At 36.8% G+C, this 12275-nt stretch overlaps 1 protein-coding gene across 1 annotated transcript in view; it reads right to left on the bottom strand.

The window, feature by feature from the left end:
* The window catches only part of Cfap97 (cilia and flagella associated protein 97), a 34294-nt gene that overhangs the window by 18780 nt on the left and 3239 nt on the right, over positions 1-12275 (bottom strand). The window contains exon 2 of the mRNA XM_021650756.2: positions 5977-7073. Coding sequence (XP_021506431.1) covers positions 5977-7057 — 1081 coding nt within the window. The 5' untranslated portion in view covers positions 7058-7073. The remainder of the gene's footprint in view (positions 1-5976; positions 7074-12275) is intronic.

Raw genomic sequence — 12275 nt, 5'->3', positions numbered from 1 at the left:
GGCTCAGATATTCAAGCAGGATATTGAAAATATAATGTTTTACCAATGTCCATAGTAAGATAGGATATAGAAATACGATCTAAAACCAGGAACTGGTCAGTTTTCAAACAAAATATAGAGGAAACATAAACAAAATAGAGAGCCAGGACTTATAGGGTTCAAAATAAAACAATTTCTCCCCCCTTATCTCCTCCAATAGAAGGTGTTCCAGTTATTCAAGAGCTTACTCTCTGAACCATATCTGAGGAATCTTGGCTGTACCTGGACCTAATTTTGGTCCCAGATTTGAGGTTGAGGCCATTCGTTGGAAAGGGGGAATGCATTTTAAATATGGGAGAAACAAATAGTAGTGAAGAGATTTTAAAGCTATTTCTATAAATTATTTGACACTTATCCCATTAAGAGGGATAGTGATAATAAGAGGCAGATGGTACACATCAAAAGGGAGGGTATTTGTCTAGCATGCCTCAAACCCTAGGTTTCATGGTTAGCACCACATAATACTCGCTATGATAGTGTATGTTTGTAATCCTAATACCCAGGAGGTGGAGGCAGGAAGATCGGAAAGTCAAAGCCATCCTCATTCACAGCCTGGGTTATATGAGACCTTGTCTTCAAACGAACAAACAAACAAGACAGGTCTATGTCCTACCACTTTAAACTTGGGAGGGTTATAACCATTTTGACCAACACTGGGTATAGTGGTGCATACCTATAATCACAGCAACTGGGCAGCAGAGGCACAAGGATTACTACAAATTCAAAGCTAGCCTGAATCTATACTGAAAGTTTTAGGCCAGTTAAGTCCTCTAACATGATCCTATCTGAAAGAAACAAGACAAGCACAAAAGGATGCTATATGACTCCAGAAGTATGTCACAAATGACTCTGAGATTTCTGTATTATTTTCTGCTTGGAACCCCAAGTATATGTAAGAAGTCTAATTACCCTGAGGCCACCATACTTGAAGAAGCTAGGCCTATATGAGGAGACCAAGCCACAGAGACTGTGAGCTCTCTGGTTAACAGTCTTAACCTGTTTGTTCCACATCCATGTGGGTCAACAAGCACGGGGACAATTCTGCCCCAAGGCACTGACTCATGTCTACTTGGAGTCTATTCCACAAGTGCAGGGGTAATTTGTTCTATAGCAGTAGTTACTATACATTTTATCTTTTTTTGTTTGTTTTTCAACAAATGTATACCAGAGACTATCTGTGAATCAAGTACAGCCCAGATAACACTTTTAAGAAAACTTTCTGGTACTTTGGTCTGATTTTCAATCTTTCGTAGTACTTGATCTTCATCACTTTATGTCTAGTCCTGTTTTTCTTATATGCTGTAATCAGTATTATACATTTTTAGTGTATTTGGCTTATGTGTTAATGTAAAACACCCTCTTTGTCTCCTTTAGTATTTTTCACAGCATGAATTCTATTTTTGTACTAATAGAGTTTATACTTCTAATTACTTCTTTTAAAGAAGACATACCTTTTTTTAAACTTCTATTCTCTGTCTTCCTTTTGGTTGAAATACATTTTTGGTTGGATTTTATTGATTTATTCTTTCCCAGGATAACTATCACATGAATGGAATCATGTGATAGTTGTCTTTGTATGGGTATGTATGTGTTCATGCAACTGCAGATGTGAGTGTGTGCGTGTAGGCTAAAAATCAATCTGGGGCCTCATTTATTAGGAGCTATCCACCTTGTGCTTTTGAGACAGGGTTTCTTACTAAGACCTGGAACTCATTAATTTAGGCTAGGCAGGCTGGCCACTGAGCCCCAGGGAACCTCTTGTCTCCTTCACCTTGCCCTCGCCCCCCACCCCCCGTAGCTGACATTACTACACCAGCGCATAGCACCATGCCTATCTCTTCAGCTCCTAGTTAGTGCTTGTCTTTTTGAGACATTTCATTTGGCATAAGGTCCTCCAGCCTCATCACAATGAAACATAGGCCAGCTCTTTCTTTCTTTTTAAGACTGAATAATAGTCCTGATTTAACTTTTTAACACATGTACGATTGTCTTCTAAGTTAAAATCACTTACTTATATTGCTTGGCCTCTTTCTACAGCTTTTATGAAATACACCTCTTCATTTTTCTCCTTTTCTGAAAGAGTAAGCTAAAAATAATTTTCTTTAAATTTCAGACTTGTAACTACCACAATAATAAATTCTAGCTCATAGCCAGGAATGGTAGTGCACACCTGTAATCCCAGCACTCAGAGAGGCAGAAGCAGGCGAATCTCTGTAAGTTCAAGGCTAGCCTGGTGTACTAAGTGAGTCCAGGACAGCCAAGGCTACACAAAGAAACCCTGTCTCAAAAAACAAAACAAGAAAAATAAAACGACAAACAAAACAAAACAAAACTCAAATAAACAAATAAATTTTAGTTCCACTTTTCTAGAAGTTCTTAAACTTTTTGTTTTGGATCCTTTTCAGTCCTAAAGATTGATATATCCAAATATCTCGATAGGCTACATCTATCAGTATTATGTAAAAACCTAATAGTACAAAAAACTAAGGGTAGTTATTCATCCCTCTGTCAGTAATAAACTAGTTATATATATGTCAACATAGTATCTCTAGTTTAAAGGAAAAAAAAAAGCCTATAAGATGGCACAAAGGGTGTAGGCCCTTGCTGCCAAAACTGACAATCGAGTTTGATCCACTGGACCCATGTGGTAAGAGTGAACTGATTCCCACAAATTTCTCTTTGATCTATCTAAACATCCTCTGGCACATTTGTGCTCATGTGTACACACATATACACAATAAATAAACAGAATTATTTTATTAAAATGTGAGTAGAGTGTAACAGCTTTGTCATTTTTAAGTATCTAGCTTAACAACAGACAGCTGGATTCTCATTGCTGTTTCTTCTGCACTGTGTTGTCATTGTCACATAGCCTCTCAAAGACCCCACTGATATTTGTAGCAGCAGAGGATGCATAAAGCAAGCCAAGATTACTTCTCAAAGTTACAACAGGTTTGTCCTCATAGATCTCTCTAAAGTCATTTAGTTTTGCTTTTAAAAAAAAAATCTATTTTCAAGTTTACATTTATCATAAGGATGTGGCCCCCTCTATTGCCTTTAGCTTTTCTCAAAAGCTTGGTAATACTAGGTAATGTGTTTGAGGTATTAACAATGCCAACCTGCCAGTAAAGAGATTAAACTGTGGTGCCAGGAGGAAGCCAATGAGCTCAGCACAGGCCTCCTCTTTCTCATGGATAGTAATAGGGTCTGTAAAGCGTTTTCCTTAATCCCTCCATAATAGCCACACAGGTGGATTAGTTAGTAATAATAATTTAACCAGTTTCTTCATTTATCAATGCTTCCTTAATCTCACTTCTTACTCATATTTTTCTTCTCAACAGAAGGGATCTAAAGCTATGTGTGTTTCTAAAATGTCTTTACATGGCCCTTTCAGAGTCCTTTTAAAGTGATCCAATTTTATATAGACAAAGTATGAAATATATCTTTAATCCAGTATGTTCAACTCTTTAAATGCTTACCAAATGTATCTGACTCGTGATACACTCTCATGCCAATGTGTTTGTAGGCTCATTTTCTAAGTCCTTCAATGCTTAGTCAAGGATTTCTAGCCCAAGGTTAAATATCTAATTCCAGTGACAGCCTTTGGACATTTGGAGGTGGGGCAGGAATGAGATGGAAATCCCCAAGTTAACCTCCTTGTAGAGTTGCGAGGCTGAAATTGTACTAATCTTTCAAGGTCTCTTAAAATTACATTTCTAATAGCAGGCTACACTGATCTATTAGTTTTGAATGAACATCAGAACTCTTATTTCTATCAACTTCCACATCCTATAAATATTACTGTCTAGCGCATGGACATGTCCATAATACCCAAAACCTAAAGCTTTGTGTTTCAATTCCCAGAATCACATCTACTTCACTGAGTAATTACCCAATTCAATGTTGTTTCATCACTCCACTAAAAGTATATTTGCTCTTATATCCTTTTATTAATCTTTCTTTATATTTAATAAACAATGAGCTTTAAAACTACTGTTTTACACTGCTTGCTACATGGCCCTTCCTTACAATTTAGAAAGTTGCCTTTTGTAACAATATACAAAATTTTTTACTCAAAACATTACAGGAATTGGTAAATTTCTCCTCTTGAACATCTATACTTAAGCCAGTGAAAATGTTTACACTAGGAGAATATAACTATATTCTCCTATATGTGCTGAACTCCTGCCTCAGCTGTCTGCTGACAGGATCATCTTCTACTGTTTTAAAACATGTCACACATTAGCACGACCATCTTTTCTACATTAAAAGCATTTATCTTTCAAGAAAATGAGGGAAGGCTATGGAACAACCAGATAAGCCAAAGTAGCTTAGAAAAGCCTACCTGGTGGAATATGAAAGTGATAAAGTCTATCCTAAGATGAATGCAAAAAAGGTCCAAATGAACAACGCTTAGGTATATGGGGGCAAATACAGGAAAGTTCTGAGAATCTGAAGAGCTTTGCTTTGTCTCCTGAGCAGGAATAACAATTTTGGAAAACTGTCTCATGCAATGGATTCCTGGTTTAGAATGTTTTACTATAAAGACTTCCCTAGAGGACTATTAGTTATGGATTCCAACAGCAAATATGCTAATTAGCCAAAAGTCCCCTTTGTTCCTCTGACTTTGTTATAAAACACTATCAGGCTGTGGTGCTGCATGACTTTTCCAGCCCTCAGAATGCTGAGGCAGGAGGATCATAAAAGTTCAAAGCCAGCCTGGGCTATGTAGACCCTGCCTCAACAACAAAAGGCCAGAAGAGCACTTTACTAGCAGTTTCTTGCAGCAGGGCTTGCTAGTGTACAGACAAAAACTGAAGTTTGCTTCTGTGTTTCAGACTGGAAATTTTCCGTGGTATTTTAACCATAATTGAGGAGAGTATTCAGGAATTGGGGATAGAGGGCGGGGGTAGTAATAGCTGTTCTCACTTAAAAATTAGAAATATATAAGTTCTTAGCAACCAGCTAAGTTTAAGAAACAGCAGCAGTATTCAAGAGCCAGAGGCAGGCTGATCTCTGTGAGTTCAAAGCCAGCTTGGTCTAGAAAGCAAGTCCTTGACATCCATGGCTGCTACACAGAGAAACTTTGTCTCAAACAAACAAAACTGAATAAAAATAAATGCATAAAAAGATGGCTGTATTTACTTTTTAAAGGCTTACTTATTTTATATGCACAGGTGTTTGCTTGCAATATGTATACATAAACTCCTATTTCTGTTGGTCTAGAACTATGATCCTTTGAAAAGCAGCACTGGGCCAGGTTAAAATGTTTAGCTGTCTGGGTTCTACAACAGAGTATGTATCTGAATGAGATCCCAGGGTGATCTATATGCATACCAAAGTTTACTGAATGATAGTGAACAAACCTAATTGCCCAATATGCACCTATTTCTACACCTCTGTAATAGATCTTGGGTCTTAAAAGTCTTAAAGTCCTACCCCTCACTCCGCAGTCCAATTGGTTTCAGATGTCTCTCCCCTGGCCAATGACTGGTTCAGGAATGAAGGGCTTCTAACTAAGCCAATTTGGGGAAATAAAACTAAGTGCAAGTAGTCTGGAGATCTACTTTAGAAAGGTCGGTGGACTTTGAGAGCTAGAGGAAAAGTTTCTCTGGACAATGCCATGTCTGAAGATGAACGGTGAAAGCTAACGCAGATAATTACCGGTAGCTTAAGAATGAAGATAGAACTGACTCAGAAGAGAATGAGGCACTTTCAGTTTGAGGGGAATTGAAAACTTCATTTGAAATTTCTGGTCATAATTGACTAGCTTTGCAATTATCTGATTATTCAAATGCTATTCCAAGTGTTCTATGGTATAATGGAATACTTCTGGCAAGTTATTAAAATGTCTATCATTTTAAAGACATTGATCAGAAAACATTTAAGCTTAGTTACTAATATTCAGTTCAATATATAGGATTTCAAAAAAATTACCTTTCAACAGATGATTAAGGTCCATTGTGTCATGTAAGACTTTTTGTTTGGCTTTACGGTCTAGATTTGCATCTACCACTGATGATTTTGGAGCAAAATTCAGCCCATGCTTCTCTTTCCTTTTGGCTGATTTCAGAGATCTTGATTCATTCTTTAAAGCCTCCACATCCTCATAAACATCCCGATTCACATTTTCTTGTCTTTTAACTTTCGCTTTCTGATCTTGTGATGGAGCCAACTCCAGCGACTGGGCAGGGCTTACGTCTGGAGCTGACAAAGGAGTTACGTCTGTTACAGAGTCTTCGTAGTCCTCATTGTAGTCACCACTTTTTTGTTTAGTACTGGAAGGCTGTTTACCTGTTGACTTTCTTCCTGACTTACATCTCTTCTTTGGTGACACATCAGACACCTGTTTACGAGATGGGCATGATTCAGACTTTTGGATGTCAGATCCTGTGTCTGAGCAGTCTGAACTTGATCTTGACAATGAGGAAGACAAAGAAGAGGAGGAACTGACTTTGGAATATTTTTTACTTTTTTTTAAGTTATTAGCGGGCTTGGCTGACTTGGACTTCACATGATATTTTTTCCCATCATCGCTGCTTTCTTCTCCATCTGTGTAGTAATCATCCTCACCTTTTACTATTTTGGGAATTCTATTTGGAACGGGCAAGTGTAATTTATGTCCTTTTGTAGCATCACACGACTTTTTTGATCTTGAAGACGTGGTCAACAATGAGGAATTTCTTGTTTGTGTATGATCATTTTCTACATGTTGCTCCATTGAGGAAATTTTTGCTTTTCTTTCATTTCCTTTCTGAATAAGGTAATTTTCCTTTGTTTGTATTCTAAGTTTCAGGTTCACATTTTCTGTGTCATTATCTATTCTCTCTTTAGGGTCATCATTTTGTATTCCAAATTTCAAGTTTACATTTCTGGTGTCCTTATCTATCCTTTCCTTAAGGTCATCATTTTGCTTGTCAAAAACGGAATTACTTTCACATTTGTTTGCATCTTCAAAATCACTGTCAAAGAAAGAATGGTCCACTTCACCTTCCGATACATCTCCAAATCGATCCATGATGGCAAAAGTATATCTGAAAAGGAGAAAAGTGCAACCATCAGAATGGAGTAATTTCTAAATACTTTTCATTTTTATTTTCTCATAGTGAGAAATGTTGGTAGGAAAAAAAAAGAACTATTAAGAAGTGAAACCAGGTTGTGAAGTCATGACGGAGTTATACCAATAGTCTCAGAGTTCTCAAGAAACAACAGTTCACCAGGGCAGGCATCACACATTAACACCCAAACCCAGAGGAAGTGTCACTTCTGTACAGTACAATTAGACTTTAAAAGAAAAAAAGACAATTGGCCTTTAGTCAATTTACTTCAGCCCAGCATTTGATTCCCCAGGGTCAGAAGGGTGTGGCTGGATGAACAAAGCTGCTTAACTCTCGACAGATAAGAAGCAGAGCAAAGGTATACGATCGGTCCTTCAATGACACCCCCAGTCGGTCATCTTGTCAGGCTCCATCCTCTAACTTCCACCACTAATCCAATGTCTCCAATGTTATATTAAAGCCCTGGTTTAACTGTCCTTGGAAATCTCAGACTCACTCAGGTAGGTTTTCTTCATTGCTCCTAGGTATCTCTCAAGCTTATCAGCTTGGTAATCGAGGTTAATCATCACAGTTGATATGAAAACTTTTCAAGGTTAGCCAGTTTAGTCACCAATTATTCTGGTGGTAATAATGTAATAAAACCAGTGAGTGTCGGCATTTTACTACCTGTTAACCATCCTATTCTACTGCATCTACTGAGGAAGAAGCACACAGAGAGCTGTGACTCCTATAAAAATCTCCTCCACCTTTCTCTGTAAGCAACAGAAACCCCAAGACACATAAACAGGCTGACCAAGTAGCTTCCAAACAAATTTCTGAATATTTAATCACAAGCTATGACATAACACAGGAAATACTACTGCAGAAAAGTATACATGGCTCACTGCATTAAAAGGGGTCTAATATAAGACATCTTACAGTTGGCCACCATTTGTCTAAAAAAAAAAAAATTAGACACATGAAATTCAACATTAGAAGAAATGAATTAAACTTCTAGGGAGTTATTTCTGGTATGGAGTAGGGACACTGTTTTGTTATAGACCTTAAATTACTTAACATATAGGTTTATGCACATTTACAATGATTCTTAAAGTTCATGTAAAATATCTTAATAGTATACACAATTAGAACTAAACTGAAAATATTACTATAACTATACTTTAAAAGTATTACATTTATTATCATAGTAACTTAGAAGCAGTACCACATTATTATTGATAATCTTGAGTTTCCTTTTTTTTTCTTTGAGACAGGATTTGTCTGTGTATCCTTGGTTGTCCTGGACTCAATTTGTAGACCAGGCTGGCCTTGAACTCATAGGCCAGGCATGTGTCACCATGTCCTACCTCAAGCTTTAGTTTCTAATCCTACTCTCCATTAAAAGCAAAAACCAAGATGTGTGTGACACATGCCTTTAATCCCAGCACTTAGAAAGCAGAAGCAGGCAGATTTCTGTGAGTTCAAGGCTAGCCTGGGTCTACAAAACAAGTTCCAGCCAGGCAGGGCTACACACAGAGGAAACCCTGTCTAGAAAAAAAAAAAAAAATCAACCAACCAAAAAACCAAAACAAAACAATACCACCAAAAAACAAAAAACAAAAACAAAAAGAAAACAAAAAAACACCAAAAAACAAAACAAACGAAAAAGAAGGGAGGAGCTGGAGAGATGGCTCAATGGGTAAGAGCCCTTACTGCTCTTTCAGAGGAGCCAGGTTTCTTTCCAGCACTCACAAGATATTTCACAACCATCATGTAACTCTAGCTTCAGATAGATCCAAATTTTTTGGCCTCCACAGGCATGCCTTTAGGTCAAGTACCCAGCTGTGAAAAATAAACAACAACAAAACAATCAGAAGTCATGAAGGCAGCTAAAGTTATTGCAAGAAGCAAAGAAAACCAAGCGTCTTATCACAGCCTCTTAGTATTGCCAGCTTAACAATCAAATACGCCTTTATAGAGCAGTGGAACAAGTTTGCTCTTGTGAAACTACCTAACATAGGATAGCTTGAGGGAAGTTTATGAATTATTTTGGCACATGGCCCATCACCGAAGGCAGAGTTGTGAAACAGAGCTGCACATCTTATGGTGGAGACAAAGCAAAGAGAAGAGAATGGCCTTTGCATTCCATTGGTAAAGAGGGTTGCTTTAAGCCAGTAGGATGCTGCCACCTACATTCATTTATTTATTATCTCCAGAAATGCGCTCACAATTACACTGAGGTGTTTCTTACTGATCTAGGTACTTATCAACCCGATCAAATTGATAACCAAGATTAACCATGTCAAAGTTAAAAAGGGATAGTACTGTACAAATTAAAAAACAAATACTATATAAATGAAAAATTCTGCAGGAGCTCTGAAGGCCACCAATAAGTCCCTTAAATCAAAAGGGACATACGTTATGTTGAGGAACAGACATACAACCATTTCCATTGTTAATAAGCAGCCAACCAAGCAAGAATGTGCTTACTGTATTTAAATTTATTCCAGCAGAGTAAAGTGGGCATTACAAGTTTACATAATGTGTATCCTACAGAGGCCAGGACACACTGAATAAATTTTTATTTCCTGTTAAGTGTCCCTACAACCCAAAAGAAGACATGAAAAGTATGGATATAATTTAAGAGTAATAAAATTTTTATCATTAACAATGTAAAAATTATGTATTCACACATTTTATCACCAGAGTAATCTTTTCTGTCTTTAAGGTTTTGAAGCCTTCTTACATATTAGAAATAAATTTTATTTTTTGCTTTGTTGAAACATGGTCTCACTACATAGCTTTGGCTAGCTGGAACTTGCTATGTGGACCAGGCTGGCCTCAAACTCAAGAGACTGGCCTGTCTTAGCCTCAGGAAGCTCGGATTAAAGGCATGCACTACCATACCCTGCTAGACATAAATTCATTTACTTATTTGCAGTATGCAGTGTTGAGGCTGAGCTACACTTCCTGCCTTTAGACTTGTAAAATGTGGACTGTAACCTATCTTTAAATGCTTAAGGGAATTAGACTGATTAAACCTTTAAGTTTATAAACAATGTTTAAGTGTTCTGGATGATGTCCTTGACACACTTATAGGTGTAACTTGTTAGGTATTGGAAATACTTAACTATGAAGTATAATTTAAAACCAGGTTTGCAAATGTCATATATAATGACCAGGAAATTTAATATTTTACAAGCCAAGTAAACATCAATGAAAAGTACAAATTAGTTAAAAATTTAGCACAAACCTAGATTCAAACAGTACACATCATGGAGAAGCATTATGGTATATAGCATTTATACCTCTATTAACATTCAAGATATTAGTTTCAAAATGTTAGCATATATTAATGCCTTCTTTACAAATTCAAATTCAACCTGTTAGAGTGGTACTGGGAGTATAATTTAGAGGTAGAGATCTTGATTTCTAGCAAACAAACAAAAAAGATGGAATCCCCTCGGATACCAAGTTCAGTTTTAGCTGTCACATTTATCTGGATAGATATCAAAGTCCATTCTCTCACAGAATTTATAAAGCTAAAATGATTTTTTAAAAGATAATAGTATGAATACTTTTTATTCCTTATGAAAACAATTAACAGCAAGTGTAGATAATATACCTTTTAAAGATATGTTATCTTTTTTTAATATATCTTTCATTGGGACTCTGCAGCACTCAAACTGTTCTTCTAAAAGAGGACACTTTTCATTACTTTTATTCAAAGACCAGGATAGCTAACAAAGGAAGTAGACTCTAGGGCAATGGAAAGGAGACTTTTCCATTCACAGATTTGAACTCACCACTACAGAAACATGTACTGTTGCTTCAAAGCTAACTTTATGAATAGTAACTTCTTGCAGTAGAAGTCAGGTGAAGTCCCAGCAAATATTTTAAATTTCAAAGACTTGATATTTAAGTTCAATTTAGAGATTTAATGTTTTCTTTACTACAAATATATTTATGATCTGAGGTAGAGTTGTCTTCTAAAATTTTTGTATAAGGCATTAGTACCAGTGATACAAACAGCAGAAGCATGGAAAGAGAAAAAGAGAAAGAGAGAGAGAGAAAGAGAGAGAGAGAGAAAGAACACCTTTGTGTGGTGCCTGTGAAATCCAGTGGTGTGTGTGTGTGTGTGTGTGTGTGTGTGTGTGTGTGTGCACCTGAGTGTGGTGCCTGTGAAGTCCAGCAGAACGTGTCAGGCCCCCTAGAGCTAGAGTCATAGGTTGTTGTGAGAAAACAGGCACCACAGTGTGGGATGGGAACCCAACTTGGGGCTTCTGCAAGAGCAGTTTAGACTATTAACCACTGAGCCATATCTCCAGCCCCTGAAATGTCTTTTAAAAGACACCTGACAACTTGTTTTCAGAGACATACAAGAGCCGTAGATTCTGTGAATCACAACTTCATCAGCAGACATTTATAAGAATAAAAACATAAAAGATAGAAATGAAGGTAGTCACAGAATTACTTATAATAGACAAAAGCTGCAGGAGTAAAATTATTTCTCTAAAATATTTAGATCACAGGCCAGCAAACTATTATTCAGGGCCACATCTGGCATGCTATATGTATGCAGATAAGTTTTACTGGAACACAGCTCTATTCACAGATTTAGATATTGCCTCAGGCAGTTTTCATATTACTACTGAGAGACTGAACAGACTCGGGACCATAGAGCAAAATATTTACTATGTAATCTACTTGAAAAGTTTGTAGACCTGATATAGTTATATATATGAATGAAAAAAACCATATACAGTTACCTGTAGTGGATCAAGAATAACATGAACGTATTTAAATAAAAAGCTGAGGGGAGACAACTTAAAAGCTGACTTGCTAGAAGAGACTTAAGTGCATTTTAAACATTTCCCATTGCTATGATGACTACGACATACATAAAATAAGTGGAAACATGCCTAGTGTATGAAAAAAGGGAAAACCAAGCCAGGCATACCGAGGCATAAACCTTGGCTTCACGTTTCCTGGCTGTGTGATCCAGGGCCATGTATAAGAATGCACACTCCAAAAAAAAAAAAAAAAAAGCACACTCCAAGCTCTGGATCAGCAACAAGTTACAAACATCCTCTACTAACGTCTAAGACAAAATGGGTAAGTAAAATGTCATTACTATCACATAAAAAGGATAAATTGAGATCTATAAAAATAATTTTGGATAAAAAAGCAGGACTAAAT

Source organism: Meriones unguiculatus, chromosome 4, assembly GCF_030254825.1.
Source record: "Meriones unguiculatus strain TT.TT164.6M chromosome 4, Bangor_MerUng_6.1, whole genome shotgun sequence".
Classification (NCBI taxonomy): domain Eukaryota; kingdom Metazoa; phylum Chordata; class Mammalia; order Rodentia; family Muridae; genus Meriones; species Meriones unguiculatus.
The sequence above is the reverse complement of the archived record's forward strand: the minus strand, read 5'-3'. Positions and strand labels throughout refer to the sequence as shown.